General features: G+C 46.6%; 1 protein-coding gene and 37 non-coding genes across 39 annotated transcripts in view; 37 read left to right on the top strand and 1 right to left on the bottom strand.

Annotated features, from left to right (window-relative positions):
• sema3h (sema domain, immunoglobulin domain (Ig), short basic domain, secreted, (semaphorin) 3H) overlaps positions 1-13875 on the bottom strand; it is a 177607-nt gene that overhangs the window by 140125 nt on the left and 23607 nt on the right. For both annotated transcript variants that reach the window (XM_037456950.2, XM_037456951.2), the window contains exon 8: positions 13560-13674. In XM_037456950.2, coding sequence (XP_037312847.2) covers positions 13560-13674 — 115 coding nt within the window. The remainder of the gene's footprint in view (positions 1-13559; positions 13675-13875) is intronic.
• trnam-cau (transfer RNA methionine (anticodon CAU)) lies at positions 71-142 on the top strand. The gene has a single exon. It is a non-coding gene; the product is annotated as a tRNA-Met (tRNA).
• On the top strand, positions 657-728 carry trnam-cau (transfer RNA methionine (anticodon CAU)). Its single transcript has one exon. It is a non-coding gene; the product is annotated as a tRNA-Met (tRNA).
• Positions 805-876, top strand: trnam-cau (transfer RNA methionine (anticodon CAU)). Its single transcript has one exon. It is a non-coding gene; the product is annotated as a tRNA-Met (tRNA).
• trnam-cau (transfer RNA methionine (anticodon CAU)) lies at positions 1391-1462 on the top strand. The gene has a single exon. It is a non-coding gene; the product is annotated as a tRNA-Met (tRNA).
• trnam-cau (transfer RNA methionine (anticodon CAU)) lies at positions 1539-1610 on the top strand. Its single transcript has one exon. It is a non-coding gene; the product is annotated as a tRNA-Met (tRNA).
• On the top strand, positions 1758-1829 carry trnam-cau (transfer RNA methionine (anticodon CAU)). Its single transcript has one exon. It is a non-coding gene; the product is annotated as a tRNA-Met (tRNA).
• On the top strand, positions 1977-2048 carry trnam-cau (transfer RNA methionine (anticodon CAU)). Its single transcript has one exon. It is a non-coding gene; the product is annotated as a tRNA-Met (tRNA).
• On the top strand, positions 2273-2344 carry trnam-cau (transfer RNA methionine (anticodon CAU)). The gene has a single exon. It is a non-coding gene; the product is annotated as a tRNA-Met (tRNA).
• trnam-cau (transfer RNA methionine (anticodon CAU)) lies at positions 2492-2563 on the top strand. Its single transcript has one exon. It is a non-coding gene; the product is annotated as a tRNA-Met (tRNA).
• On the top strand, positions 3078-3149 carry trnam-cau (transfer RNA methionine (anticodon CAU)). Its single transcript has one exon. It is a non-coding gene; the product is annotated as a tRNA-Met (tRNA).
• trnam-cau (transfer RNA methionine (anticodon CAU)) lies at positions 3445-3516 on the top strand. Its single transcript has one exon. It is a non-coding gene; the product is annotated as a tRNA-Met (tRNA).
• Positions 3664-3735, top strand: trnam-cau (transfer RNA methionine (anticodon CAU)). Its single transcript has one exon. It is a non-coding gene; the product is annotated as a tRNA-Met (tRNA).
• Positions 4179-4250, top strand: trnam-cau (transfer RNA methionine (anticodon CAU)). Its single transcript has one exon. It is a non-coding gene; the product is annotated as a tRNA-Met (tRNA).
• On the top strand, positions 4398-4469 carry trnam-cau (transfer RNA methionine (anticodon CAU)). Its single transcript has one exon. It is a non-coding gene; the product is annotated as a tRNA-Met (tRNA).
• Positions 4546-4617, top strand: trnam-cau (transfer RNA methionine (anticodon CAU)). Its single transcript has one exon. It is a non-coding gene; the product is annotated as a tRNA-Met (tRNA).
• trnam-cau (transfer RNA methionine (anticodon CAU)) lies at positions 4913-4984 on the top strand. The gene has a single exon. It is a non-coding gene; the product is annotated as a tRNA-Met (tRNA).
• On the top strand, positions 5132-5203 carry trnam-cau (transfer RNA methionine (anticodon CAU)). Its single transcript has one exon. It is a non-coding gene; the product is annotated as a tRNA-Met (tRNA).
• On the top strand, positions 5499-5570 carry trnam-cau (transfer RNA methionine (anticodon CAU)). Its single transcript has one exon. It is a non-coding gene; the product is annotated as a tRNA-Met (tRNA).
• On the top strand, positions 5866-5937 carry trnam-cau (transfer RNA methionine (anticodon CAU)). The gene has a single exon. It is a non-coding gene; the product is annotated as a tRNA-Met (tRNA).
• trnam-cau (transfer RNA methionine (anticodon CAU)) lies at positions 6452-6523 on the top strand. Its single transcript has one exon. It is a non-coding gene; the product is annotated as a tRNA-Met (tRNA).
• Positions 6600-6671, top strand: trnam-cau (transfer RNA methionine (anticodon CAU)). Its single transcript has one exon. It is a non-coding gene; the product is annotated as a tRNA-Met (tRNA).
• Positions 6819-6890, top strand: trnam-cau (transfer RNA methionine (anticodon CAU)). The gene has a single exon. It is a non-coding gene; the product is annotated as a tRNA-Met (tRNA).
• trnam-cau (transfer RNA methionine (anticodon CAU)) lies at positions 7553-7624 on the top strand. Its single transcript has one exon. It is a non-coding gene; the product is annotated as a tRNA-Met (tRNA).
• Positions 8139-8210, top strand: trnam-cau (transfer RNA methionine (anticodon CAU)). Its single transcript has one exon. It is a non-coding gene; the product is annotated as a tRNA-Met (tRNA).
• Positions 8287-8358, top strand: trnam-cau (transfer RNA methionine (anticodon CAU)). The gene has a single exon. It is a non-coding gene; the product is annotated as a tRNA-Met (tRNA).
• Positions 8654-8725, top strand: trnam-cau (transfer RNA methionine (anticodon CAU)). The gene has a single exon. It is a non-coding gene; the product is annotated as a tRNA-Met (tRNA).
• trnam-cau (transfer RNA methionine (anticodon CAU)) lies at positions 9021-9092 on the top strand. The gene has a single exon. It is a non-coding gene; the product is annotated as a tRNA-Met (tRNA).
• Positions 9240-9311, top strand: trnam-cau (transfer RNA methionine (anticodon CAU)). Its single transcript has one exon. It is a non-coding gene; the product is annotated as a tRNA-Met (tRNA).
• trnam-cau (transfer RNA methionine (anticodon CAU)) lies at positions 9459-9530 on the top strand. The gene has a single exon. It is a non-coding gene; the product is annotated as a tRNA-Met (tRNA).
• trnam-cau (transfer RNA methionine (anticodon CAU)) lies at positions 9826-9897 on the top strand. Its single transcript has one exon. It is a non-coding gene; the product is annotated as a tRNA-Met (tRNA).
• trnam-cau (transfer RNA methionine (anticodon CAU)) lies at positions 10193-10264 on the top strand. Its single transcript has one exon. It is a non-coding gene; the product is annotated as a tRNA-Met (tRNA).
• Positions 10779-10850, top strand: trnam-cau (transfer RNA methionine (anticodon CAU)). The gene has a single exon. It is a non-coding gene; the product is annotated as a tRNA-Met (tRNA).
• Positions 10927-10998, top strand: trnam-cau (transfer RNA methionine (anticodon CAU)). The gene has a single exon. It is a non-coding gene; the product is annotated as a tRNA-Met (tRNA).
• On the top strand, positions 11146-11217 carry trnam-cau (transfer RNA methionine (anticodon CAU)). Its single transcript has one exon. It is a non-coding gene; the product is annotated as a tRNA-Met (tRNA).
• Positions 11661-11732, top strand: trnam-cau (transfer RNA methionine (anticodon CAU)). The gene has a single exon. It is a non-coding gene; the product is annotated as a tRNA-Met (tRNA).
• trnam-cau (transfer RNA methionine (anticodon CAU)) lies at positions 11880-11951 on the top strand. The gene has a single exon. It is a non-coding gene; the product is annotated as a tRNA-Met (tRNA).
• Positions 12099-12170, top strand: trnam-cau (transfer RNA methionine (anticodon CAU)). The gene has a single exon. It is a non-coding gene; the product is annotated as a tRNA-Met (tRNA).

Below are 13875 nucleotides of genomic sequence, written 5' to 3'. Positions count from 1 at the left end.
CTTAACTTATGGTTAGTTGCAAACAGTCGAAATAAAAATCTGCAGCATCAAGTCACACACCCTGATGTATAGCAGAGTGGCGCAGCGGAAGCGTGCTGGGCCCATAACCCAGAGGTCGATGGATCGAAACCATCCTCTGCTAACTGCCTTTTAACAGCTCTTCTACGGTAACTTGTTTTTATTGCTGGTGAAATTATCTTAACTCTCCACAATTGCTCACTTAACTTATTGTTAGTTGCAAACAGTCGAAATAAAAATCTGCAGCATCAAGTCACACACCGTGATGTATAGCAGAGTGGCGCAGCGGAACCGTGCTGGGCCCATAACTCAGAGGTCGCTGGATCGAAACCATCCTCTGCTAACTCAGTATTAGGCACTCTTCCATTGTTGTCATGTACTAGAGATGGTGGGTTTGAGTCCCATCTGAGGTGGTTTGCAGCAGAGTGGCGCAGCGGAAGCGTGCTGGGCCCATAACCTAGAGGTCGATGGATCAAAACCATCCTCTGCTAACTGCCTTTTAACAGCTCTTCTACGGTAACTTGTTTTTATCGCTGGTGAAATTATCTTAACTCTCCACAATTGCTCACTTAACTTATGGTTAGTTGCAAACAGTAGAAATAAAAATCTGCAGCATCAAGTCACACACCCTGATGTATAGCAGAGTGGCGCAGCGGAAGCGTGCTGGGCCCATAACCCAGAGGTCGATGGATCGAAACCATCCTCTGCTAACTCAGTGTTAGGCACTCTTCCATTGTCGTCATATACTAGAGATGGTGGGTTCGAGTCCCATCTGAGGTGGTTTGCAGCAGAGTGGCGCAGCGGAAGCGTGCTGGGCCCATAACCCAGAGGTCGATGGATCGAAACCATCCTCTGCTAACTGCCTTTTAACAGCTCTTCTACGGTAACTTGTTTTTATTGCTGGTGAAATTATTTTAACTCTCCACAATTGCTCACTTAACTTATGGTTAGTTGCAAACAGTCGAAATAAAAATCTGCAGCATCAAGTCACACACCCTGATGTATAGCAGAGTGGCGCAGCGGAAGCGTGCTGGGCCCATAACCCAGAGGTCGGTGGATCGAAACCATCCTCTGCTAACTCAGTAGTAGGCACTCTTTCATTGTCGTCATATACTAGAGATGGTGGGTTCGAGTCCCATCTGAGGTGGTTTGCAGCAGAGTGGTGCAGCGGAAGCGTGCTGGGCCCATAACCCAGAGGTCGATGGATCGAAACCATCCTCTGCTAACTGCCTTTTAACAGCTCTTCTACGGTAACTTGTTTTTATTGCTGGTGAAATTATCTTAACTCTCCACAATTGCTCACTTAACTTATGGTTAGTTGCAAACAGTAGAAATAAAATTCTGCAGAATCAAGTCACACACCCTGATGTATAGCAGAGTGGCGCAGCGGAAGCGTGCTGGGCCCATAACCCAGAGGTCGATGGATCGAAACCATCCTCTGCTAACTCAGTATTAGGCACTCTTCCATTGTTGTCATGTACTATAGATGGTGGGTTTGAGTCCCATCTGAGGTGGTTTGCAGCAGAGTGGCGCAGCGGAAGCGTGCTGGGCCCATAACCCAGAGGTCGATGGATCGAAACCATCCTCTGCTAACTGCATTTTAACAGCTCTTCTACGGTAACTTGTTTTTATTGCTGGTGAAATTATCTTAACTCTCCACAATTGCTCACTTAACTTATGGTTAGTTGCAAACAGTCGAAATAAAAATCTGCAGCATCAAGTCACACACCCTGATGTATAGCAGAGTGGCGCAGCGGAAGCGTGCTGGGCCCATAACCCAGAGGTCGATGGATCGAAACCATCCTCTGCTAACTGCCTTTTAACAGCTCTTCTACGGTAACTTGTTTTTATTGCTGGTGAAATTATCTTAACTCTCCACAATTGCTCACTTATATTATGGTTAGTTGCAAACAGTCGAAATAAAAATCTGCAGCATCAAGTCACACACCCTGATGTATAGCAGAGTGGCGCAGCGGAAGCGTGCTGGGCCCATAACCCAGAGGTCGATGGATCGAAACCATCCTCTGCTAACTCAGTATTAGGCACTCTTCCATTGTTGTCATGTACTATAGATGGTGGGTTCGAGTCCCATCTGAGGTGGTTTGCAGCAGAGTGGCGCAGCGGAAGCGTGCTGGGCCCATAACCCAGAGGTCGAAGGATTGAAACCATCCTCTGCTAACTCAGTATTAGGCACTCTTCCATTGTCGTCATATACTAGAGATGGTGGGTTCGAGTCCCATCTGAGGTTGTTTGCAGCAGAGTGGCGCAGCGGAAGCGTGCTGGGCCCATAACCCAGAGGTCGATGGATCGAAACCATCCTCTGCTAACTGCCTTTTAACAGCTCTTCTAAGGTAACTTGTTTTTATTGCTGGTGAAATTATCTTAACTCTCCACAATTGCTCACTTAACTTATGGTTAGTTGCAAACAGTCGAAATAAAAATCTGCAGCATCAAGTCACACACCCTGATGTATAGCAGAGTGGCGCAGCGGAAGCGTGCTGGGCCCATAACCCAGAGGTCGATGGATCGAAACCATCCTCTGCTAACTGCCTTTTAACAGCTCTTCTACGCTAACTTGTTTTTATTGCTGGTGAAATTATCTTAACTCTCCACAATTGCTTACTTAACTTATTGTTAGTTGCAAACAGTCGAAATAAAAATCTACAGCATCAAGTCACACACCGTGATGTATAGCAGAGTGGCGCAGCGGAAGCGTGCTGGGCCCATAACCCAGAGGTCGCTGGATCGAAACCATCCTCTGCTAACTCAGTATTAGGCACTCTTCCATTGTTTTCATGTACTAGAGATGGTGGGTTCTAGTCCCATCTGAGGTGGTTTGCAGCAGAGTGGCGCAGCGGAAGCGTGCTGGGCCCATAACCTAGAGGTCGATGGATCAAAACCATCCTCTGCTAACTGCCCTTTAACAGCTCTTCTACGGTAACTTGTTTTTATTGCTGGTGAAATTATCTTAACTCTCCACAATTGCTCACTTAACTTATGGTTAGTTGCAAACAGTCGAAATAAAAATCTGCAGCATCAAGTCACACACCCTGATGTATAGCAGAGTGGCGCAGCGGAAGCGTGCTGGGCCCATAACCCAGAGGTCGATGGATCGAAACCATCCTCTGCTAACTCAGTATTAGGCACTCTTCCATTGTCGTCATATACTAGAGATGGTGGGTTCGAGTCCCATCTGAGGTGGTTTGCAGCAGAGTGGTGCAGCGGAAGCGTGCTGGGCCCATAACCCAGAGGTCGATGGATCGAAACCATCCTCTGCTAACTGCCTTTTAACAGCTCTTCTACGGTAACTTGTTTTTATTGCTGGTGAAATTATCTTAACTCTCCACAATTGCTCACTTAACTTATGGTTAGTTGCAAACAGTCGAAATAAAAATCTGCAGCATCAAGTCACACACCCTGATGTATAGCAGAGTGGCGCAGCGGAAGCGTGCTGGGCCCATAACCCAGAGGTCGATGGATCGAAACCATCCTCTGCTAACTGCCTTTTAACAGCTCTTCTACGGTAACTTGTTTTTATTGCTGGTGAAATTATCTTAACTCTCCACAATTGCTCACTTAACTTATGGTTAGTTGCAAACAGTAGAAATAAAATTCTGCAGAATCAAGTCACACACCCTGATGTATAGCAGAGTGGCGCAGCGGAAGCGTGCTGGGCCCATAACCCAGAGGTCGATGGATCGAAACCATCCTCTGCTAACTCAGTATTAGGCACTCTTCCATTGTTGTCATGTACTATAGATGGTGGGTTTGAGTCCCATCTGAGGTGGTTTGCAGCAGAGTGGCGCAGCGGAAGTGTGCTGGGCCCATAACCCAGAGGTCGATGGATCGAAACCATCCTCTGCTAACTCAGTGTTAGGCACTCTTCCATTGTCGTCATATACTAGAGATGGTGGGTTCGAGTCCCATCTGAGGTGGTTTGCAGCAGAGTGGCGCAGCGGAAGCGTGCTGGGCCCATAACCCACAGGTCGATGGATCGAAACCATCCTCTGCTAACTGCATTTTAACAGCTCTTCTACGGTAACTTGTTTTTATTGCTGGTGAAATTATCTTAACTCTCCACAATTGCTCACTTAACTTATGGTTAGTTGCAAACAGTCGAAATAAAAATCTGCAGCATCAAGTCACACACCCTGATGTATAGCAGAGTGGCGCAGCGGAAGCGTGCTGGGCCCATAACCCAGAGGTCGATGGATCGAAACCATCCTCTGCTAACTGCCTTTTAACAGCTCTTCTAAGGTAACTTGTTTTTATTGCTGGTGAAATTATCTTAACTCTCCACAATTGCTCACTTAACTTATGGTTAGTTGCAAACAGTAGAAATAAAAATCTGCAGCATCAAGTCACACACCCTGATGTATAGCAGAGTGGCGCAGCGGAAGCGTGCTGGGCCCATAACCCAGAGGTCGATGGATCGAAACCATCCTCTGCTAACTCAGTGTTAGGCACTCTTCCATTGTCGTCATATACTAGAGATGGTGGGTTCGAGTCCCATCTGAGGTGGTTTGCAGCAGAGTGGCGCAGCGGAAGCGTGCTGGGCCCATAACCCAGAGGTCGATGGATCGAAACCATCCTCTGCTAACTGCCTTTTAACAGCTCTTCTACGGTAACTTGTTTTTATTGCTGGTGAAATTATCTTAACTCTCCACAATTGCTCACTTAACTTATGGTTAGTTGCAAACAGTCGAAATAAAAATCTGCAGCATCAAGTCACACACCCTGGTGTATAGCAGAGTGGTGCAGCGGAAGCGTGCTGGGCCCATAACCCAGAGGTCGATGGATCGAAACCATCCTCTGCTAACTCAGTATTAGGCACTCTTCCATTGTCGTCATATACTAGAGATGGTGGGTTCGAGTCCCATCTGAGGTGGTTTGCAGCAGAGTGGCGCAGCGGAAGCGTGCTGGGCCCATAACCCAGAGGTCGATGGATCGAAACCATCCTCTGCTAACTGCCTTTTAACAGCTCTTCTACGGTAACTTGTTTTTATTGCTGGTGAAATTATCTGAACTCTCCACAATTGCTCACTTAACTTATGGTTAGTTGCAAACAGTCGAAATAAAAATCTGCAGCATCAAGTCACACACCCTGATGTATAGCAGAGTGGCGCAGCGGAAGCGTGCTGGGCCCATAACCCAGAGGTCGATGGATCGAAACCATCCTCTGCTAACTCAGTATTAGGCACTCTTCCATTGTCGTCATATACTAGAGATGGTGGGTTCGAGTCCCATCTGAGGTGGTTTGCAGCAGAGTGGCGCAGCGGAAGCGTGCTGGGCCCATAACCCACAGGTCGATGGATCGAAACCATCCTCTGCTAACTGCATTTTAACAGCTCTTCTACGGTAACTTGTTTTTATTGCTGGTGAAATTATCTTAACTCTCCACAATTGCTCACTTAACTTATGGTTAGTTGCAAACAGTCGAAATAAAAATCTGCAGCATCAAGTCACACACCCTGATGTATAGCAGAGTGGCGCAGCGGAAGCGTGCTGGGCCCATAACCCAGAGGTCGATGGATCGAAACCATCCTCTGCTAACTGCCTTTTAACAGCTCTTCTACGGTAACTTGTTTATATTGCTGGTGAAATTATCTTAACTCTCCACAATTGCTCACTTAACTTATGGTTAGTTGCAAACAGTCGAAATAAAAATCTGCAGCATCAAGTCACACACCCTGATGTATAGCAGAGTGGCGCAGCGGAAGCGTGCTGGGCCCATAACCCAGAGGTCGATGCATCAAAACCATCCTCTGCTAACTCAGTATTAGGCACTCTTCCATTGTTGTCATGTACTAGAGATGGTGGGTTCGAGTCCCATCTGAGGTGGTTTCCAGCAGAGTGGCGCAGCGGAAGCGTGCTGGGCCCATAACCCAGAGGTCGATGGATCGAAACCATCCTCTGCTAACTGCCTTTTAACAGCTCTTCTACGGTAACTTGTTTTTATTGCTGGTGAAATTATCTTAACTCTCCACAATTGCTCACTTAACTTATGGTTAGTTGCAAACAGTCGAAATAAAAATCTGCAGCCTCAAGTCACACACCCTGATGTATAGCAGAGTGGCGCAGCGGAAGCGTGCTGGGCCCATAACCCAGAGGTCGCTGGATCGAAACCATCCTCTGCTAACTCAGTATTAGGCACTCTTCCATTGTTGTCATGTACTAGAGATGGTGGGTTCTAGTCCCATCTGAGGTGGTTTGCAGCAGAGTGGCGCAGCGGAAGCGTGCTGGGCCCATAACCTAGAGGTCGATGGATCAAAACCATCCTCTGCTAACTGCCTTTTAACAGCTCTTCTACGGTAACTTGTTTTTATCGCTGGTGAAATTATCTTAACTCTCCACAATTGCTCACTTAACTTATGGTTAGTTGCAAACAGTAGAAATAAAAATCTGCAGCATCAAGTCACACACCCTGATGTATAGCAGAGTGGCGCAGCGGAAGCGTGCTGGGCCCATAACCCAGAGGTCGATGGATCGAAACCATCCTCTGCTAACTCAGTGTTAGGCACTCTTCCATTGTCGTCATATACTAGAGATGGTGGGTTCGAGTCCCATCTGAGGTGGTTTGCAGCAGAGTGGCGCAGCGGAAGCGTGCTGGGCCCATAACCCAGAGGTCGATGGATCGAAACCATCCTCTGCTAACTGCCTTTTAACAGCTCTTCTACGGTAACTTGTTTTTATTGCTGGTGAAATTATCTTAACTCTCCACAATTGCTCACTTATATTATGGTTAGTTGCAAACAGTCGAAATAAAAATCTGCAGCATCAAGTCACACACCCTGATGTATAGCAGAGTGGCGCAGCGGAAGCGTGCTGGGCCCATAACCCAGAGGTCGATGGATCGAAACCATCCTCTGCTAACTCAGTATTAGGCACTCTTCCATTGTCGTCATATACTAGAGATGGTGGGTTCGAGTCCCATCTGAGGTGGTTTGCAGCAGAGTTGCGCAGCGGAAGCGTGCTGGGCCCATAACCCAGAGGTCGATGGATCGAAACCATCCTCTGCTAACTGCCTTTTTACAGCTCTTCTACGGTAACTTGTTTATATTGCTGGTGAAATTATCTTAACTCTCCACAATTGCTCACTTAACTTATGGTTAGTTGCAAACAGTCGAAATAAAAATCTGCAGCATCAAGTCACACACCCTGATGTATAGCAGAGTGGCGCAGCGGAAGCGTGCTGGGCCCATAAACCAGAGGTCGATGCATCGAAACCATCCTCTGCTAACTCAGTATTAGGCACTCTTCCATTGTTGTCATGTACTAGAGATGGTGGGTTCGAGTCCCATATGAGGTGGTTTCCAGCAGAGTGGCGCAGCGGAAGCGTGCTGGGCCCATAACCCACAGGTCGATGGATCGAAACCATCCTCTGCTAACTGCATTTTAACAGCTCTTCTACGGTAACTTGTTTTTATTGCTGGTGAAATTATCTTAACTCTCCACAATTGCTCACTTAACTTATGGTTAGTTGCAAACAGTCGAAATAAAAATCTGCAGCATCAAGTCACACACCCTGATGTATAGCAGAGTGGCGCAGCGGAAGCGTGCTGGGCCCATAACCCAGAGGTCGATGGATCGAAACCATCCTCTGCTAACTGCCTTTTAACAGCTCTTCTACGGTAACTTGTTTTTATTGCTGGTGAAATTATCTTAACTCTCCACAATTGCTCACTTAACTTATTGTTAGTTGCAAACAGTCGAAATAAAAATCTGCAGCATCAAGTCACACACCGTGATGTATAGCAGAGTGGCGCAGCGGAACCGTGCTGGGCCCATAACTCAGAGGTCGCTGGATCGAAACCATCCTCTGCTAACTCAGTATTAGGCACTCTTCCATTGTTGTCATGTACTAGAGATGGTGGGTTTGAGTCACATCTGAGGTGGTTTGCAGCAGAGTGGCGCAGCGGAAGCGTGCTGGGCCCATAACCTAGAGGTCGATGGATCAAAACCATCCTCTGCTAACTGCCTTTTAACAGCTCTTCTACGGTAACTTGTTTTTATCGCTGGTGAAATTATCTTAACTCTCCACAATTGCTCACTTAACTTATGGTTAGTTGCAAACAGTAGAAATAAAAATCTGCAGCATCAAGTCACACACCCTGATGTATAGCAGAGTGGCGCAGCGGAAGCGTGCTGGGCCCATAACCCAGAGGTCGATGGATCGAAACCATCCTCTGCTAACTCAGTGTTAGGCACTCTTCCATTGTCGTCATATACTAGAGATGGTGGGTTCGAGTCCCATCTGAGGTGGTTTGCAGCAGAGTGGCGCAGCGGAAGCGTGCTGGGCCCATAACCCAGAGGTCGATGGATCGAAACCATCCTCTGCTAACTGCCTTTTAACAGCTCTTCTACGGTAACTTGTTTTTATTGCTGGTGAAATTATCTTAACTCTCCACAATTGCTCACTTAACTTATGGTTAGTTGCAAACAGTCGAAATAAAAATCTGCAGCATCAAGTCACACACCCTGGTGTATAGCAGAGTGGTGCAGCGGAAGCGTGCTGGGCCCATAACCCAGAGGTCGATGGATCGAAACCATCCTCTGCTAACTCAGTATTAGGCACTCTTCCATTGTCGTCATATACTAGAGATGGTGGGTTCGAGTCCCATCTGAGGTGGTTTGCAGCAGAGTGGCGCAGCGGAAGCGTGCTGGGCCCATAACCCAGAGGTCGATGGATCGAAACCATCCTCTGCTAACTGCCTTTTAACAGCTCTTCTACGGTAACTTGTTTATATTGCTGGTGAAATTATCTTAACTCTCCACAATTGCTCACTTAACTTATGGTTAGTTGCAAACAGTCGAAATAAAAATCTGCAGCATCAAGTCACACACCCTGATGTATAGCAGAGTGGCGCAGCGGAAGCGTGCTGGGCCCATAACCCAGAGGTCGATGCATCAAAACCATCCTCTGCTAACTCAGTATTAGGCACTCTTCCATTGTTGTCATGTACTAGAGATGGTGGGTTCGAGTCCCATCTGAGGTGGTTTCCAGCAGAGTGGCGCAGCGGAAGCGTGCTGGGCCCATAACCCAGAGGTCGATGGATCGAAACCATCCTCTGCTAACTGCCTTTTAACAGCTCTTCTACGGTAACTTGTTTTTATTGCTGGTGAAATTATCTTAACTCTCCACAATTGCTCACTTAACTTATGGTTAGTTGCAAACAGTCGAAATAAAAATCTGCAGCCTCAAGTCACACACCCTGATGTATAGCAGAGTGGCGCAGCGGAAGCGTGCTGGGCCCATAACCCAGAGGTCGATGGATCGAAACCATCCTCTGCTAACTGCCTTTTAACAGCTCTTCTACGGTAACTTGTTTTTATTGCTGGTGAAATTATCTGAACTCTCCACAATTGCTCACTTAACTTATGGTTAGTTGCAAACAGTCGAAATAAAAATCTGCAGCATCAAGTCACACACCCTGATGTATAGCAGAGTGGCGCAGCGGAAGCGTGCTGGGCCCATAACCCAGAGGTCGATGGATCGAAACCATCCTCTGCTAACTCAGTATTAGGCACTCTTCCATTGTCGTCATATACTAGAGATGGTGGGTTCGAGTCCCATCTGAGGTGGTTTGCAGCAGAGTGGCGCAGCGGAAGCGTGCTGGGCCCATAACCCACAGGTCGATGGATCGAAACCATCCTCTGCTAACTGCATTTTAACAGCTCTTCTACGGTAACTTGTTTTTATTGCTGGTGAAATTATCTTAACTCTCCACAATTGCTCACTTAACTTATGGTTAGTTGCAAACAGTCGAAATAAAAATCTGCAGCATCAAGTCACACACCCTGATGTATAGCAGAGTGGCGCAGCGGAAGCGTGCTGGGCCCATAACCCAGAGGTCGATGGATCGAAACCATCCTCTGCTAACTGCCTTTTAACAGCTCTTCTACGGTAACTTGTTTATATTGCTGGTGAAATTATCTTAACTCTCCACAATTGCTCACTTAACTTATGGTTAGTTGCAAACAGTCGAAATAAAAATCTGCAGCATCAAGTCACACACCCTGATGTATAGCAGAGTGGCGCAGCGGAAGCGTGCTGGGCCCATAACCCAGAGGTCGATGCATCAAAACCATCCTCTGCTAACTCAGTATTAGGCACTCTTCCATTGTTGTCATGTACTAGAGATGGTGGGTTCGAGTCCCATCTGAGGTGGTTTCCAGCAGAGTGGCGCAGCGGAAGCGTGCTGGGCCCATAACCCAGAGGTCGATGGATCGAAACCATCCTCTGCTAACTGCCTTTTAACAGCTCTTCTACGGTAACTTGTTTTTATTGCTGGTGAAATTATCTTAACTCTCCACAATTGCTCACTTAACTTATGGTTAGTTGCAAACAGTCGAAATAAAAATCTGCAGCCTCAAGTCACACACCCTGATGTATAGCAGAGTGGCGCAGCGGAAGCGTGCTGGGCCCATAACCCAGAGGTCGCTGGATCGAAACCATCCTCTGCTAACTCAGTATTAGGCACTCTTCCATTGTTGTCATGTACTAGAGATGGTGGGTTCTAGTCCCATCTGAGGTGGTTTGCAGCAGAGTGGCGCAGCGGAAGCGTGCTGGGCCCATAACCTAGAGGTCGATGGATCAAAACCATCCTCTGCTAACTGCCTTTTAACAGCTCTTCTACGGTAACTTGTTTTTATCGCTGGTGAAATTATCTTAACTCTCCACAATTGCTCACTTAACTTATGGTTAGTTGCAAACAGTAGAAATAAAAATCTGCAGCATCAAGTCACACACCCTGATGTATAGCAGAGTGGCGCAGCGGAAGCGTGCTGGGCCCATAACCCAGAGGTCGATGGATCGAAACCATCCTCTGCTAACTCAGTGTTAGGCACTCTTCCATTGTCGTCATATACTAGAGATGGTGGGTTCGAGTCCCATCTGAGGTGGTTTGCAGCAGAGTGGCGCAGCGGAAGCGTGCTGGGCCCATAACCCAGAGGTCGATGGATCGAAACCATCCTCTGCTAACTGCCTTTTAACAGCTCTTCTACGGTAACTTGTTTTTATTGCTGGTGAAATTATCTTAACTCTCCACAATTGCTCACTTATATTATGGTTAGTTGCAAACAGTCGAAATAAAAATCTGCAGCATCAAGTCACACACCCTGATGTATAGCAGAGTGGCGCAGCGGAAGCGTGCTGGGCCCATAACCCAGAGGTCGATGGATCGAAACCATCCTCTGCTAACTCAGTATTAGGCACTCTTCCATTGTCGTCATATACTAGAGATGGTGGGTTCGAGTCCCATCTGAGGTGGTTTGCAGCAGAGTTGCGCAGCGGAAGCGTGCTGGGCCCATAACCCAGAGGTCGATGGATCGAAACCATCCTCTGCTAACTGCCTTTTTACAGCTCTTCTACGGTAACTTGTTTATATTGCTGGTGAAATTATCTTAACTCTCCACAATTGCTCACTTAACTTATGGTTAGTTGCAAACAGTCGAAATAAAAATCTGCAGCATCAAGTCACACACCCTGATGTATAGCAGAGTGGCGCAGCGGAAGCGTGCTGGGCCCATAAACCAGAGGTCGATGCATCGAAACCATCCTCTGCTAACTCAGTATTAGGCACTCTTCCATTGTTGTCATGTACTAGAGATGGTGGGTTCGAGTCCCATATGAGGTGGTTTCCAGCAGAGTGGCGCAGCGGAAGCGTGCTGGGCCCATAACCCAGAGGTCGATGGATCGAAACCATCCTCTGCTAACTGCCTTTTAACAGCTCTTCTACGGTAACTTGTTTTTATTGCTGGTGAAATTATCTTAACTCTCCACAATTGCTCACTTAACTTATGGTTAGTTGCAAACAGTCGAAATAAAAATCTGCAGCATCAAGTCACACACCCTGATGTATAGCAGAGTGGCGCAGCGGAAGCGTGCTGGGCCCATAACCCAGAGGTCGATGGATCGAAACCATCCTCTGCTAACTGCCTTTTAACAGCTCTTCTACGGTAACTTGTTTTTATTGCTGGTGAAATTATCTGAACTCTCCACAATTGCTCACTTAACTTATGGTTAGTTGCAAACAGTCGAAATAAAAATCTGCAGCATCAAGTCACACACCCTGATGTATAGCAGAGTGGCGCAGCGGAAGCGTGCTGGGCCCATAACCCAGAGGTCGATGGATCGAAACCATCCTCTGCTAACTCAGTATTAGGCACTCTTCCATTGTTGTCATGTACTAGAAATGGTGGGTTCGAGTTCCATCTGAGGTGGTTTGCAGCAGAGTGGCGCAGCGGAAGCGTGCTGGGCCCATAACCCAGAGGTCGATGGATCAAAACCATCCTCTGCTAACTGCCTTTTAACAGCTCTTCTACGGTAACTTGTTTTTATTGCTGGTGAAATTATCTTAACTCTCCACAATTTCTCACTTAACTTATGGTTAGTTGCAAACAGTCGAAATAAAAATCTGCAGCATCAAGTCACACACCCTGATGTATAGCAGAGTGGCGCAGCGGAAGCGTGCTGGGCCCATAACCCAGGGGTCGATGGATCGAAACCATCCTCTGCTAACCTCCTTTTAACAGCTCTTCTACGGTAACTTGTTTTTATTGCTGGTGAAATTATCTTAACTCTCCACAATTGCTCACTTAACTTATGGTTAGTTGCAAACAGTCGAAATAAAAATCTGCAGCATCAAGTCACACACCCTGATGTATAGCAGAGTGGCGCAGCGGAAGCGTCCCATAACCCAGAGGTCGATGGATCGAAACCATCCTCTGCTAACTCAGTATTAGGCACTCTTCCATTGTCGTCATATACAAGAGATGGTGGGTTTGAGTCCCGTATAAGGTTGCGCAGCGAAAGTGTGCTTGGCCCATAACCCAGAGCACGATGGATTGATACCATCTTCTACTAACTCAGTATTAGTGTGTCTGTCAGTGAAACAGTGCCATGCTGTGAAGGAACTCCAGACTTCATTAATGGAGGGAAACACTAACTTTAATAGGAACAGCAGGTAGATGGATAGTGAGCTGCTGTAGCTACACAAGGCTAGCCTATCGTTAGCTGCTGTGAGGACGGAGTCATCAGAGTGTGTAAATAAAGTCTTTCAATCGGAACAGAAATCTACTTTTTGGTACGGTAGGTACCGGTCGTGTGAATGAATGAATGCCTACATGGACCCTCAGTACACACACTTACACAGGCAACTAGAGGACACTGGTGCAAATCCATGAAAATTAATAAAACCACAGCAACTGCATGTTGAGGCCAGTTTCCAAGGTAACCATGTGTAAGGCATGAAGACAAACTCAAGGTGAGCCACAGGGCTCGTTACCTTGGTAACGTTGGAGCCACATAGACACCCCGGAGCTGTGTTTCAGAACTTCAAACTAAATTTCTTAAGCCAGCTAACTCTTGCCATTTTAAAATATTTAGAAAGTCCCAACTTTTTGACAAACAAACACACAATAAAGTAAGTATCTGAACTAAAGCTCTCTTTTTTTTAATATTCAATGGGAGATGGATTAAAAACTCCAAAAAGTTAGTTGAGGCCAATTTGATTCATTTTACAGTCCTTGTTCGCACTCACGTAGCTGGTCAAAGTGTGTCTGTAGGCCATCTGGTCCTGGGACTGAACAAACCATACGAGTCTTCTGGAAGGTACTCCACTTGTTGACTAAACTTCTCTGGCCTCCAATGTCATTCTAAACACACAAACAAAAGTCATTTAAATAAACAATTTCAGCTTTTGTTTACTTTATGTAAATCATCATTCATTCTCTCTCGTACTCACAAACACAATCTACTTCAAATTCAAAGAATGCAGAAACTGCTCACTGGTTTGTTTGTCAATGCTTTTCACGCAAACACACACCTCAACAGGCGCAGACACGCGTACTGAACAG

Source organism: Pungitius pungitius, chromosome 1, assembly GCF_949316345.1.
Source record: "Pungitius pungitius chromosome 1, fPunPun2.1, whole genome shotgun sequence".
Lineage (NCBI taxonomy): Eukaryota > Metazoa > Chordata > Actinopteri > Perciformes > Gasterosteidae > Pungitius > Pungitius pungitius.
Note: the sequence above shows the minus strand (reverse complement) of the source record. Positions and strands in the feature narration are given on the sequence as shown.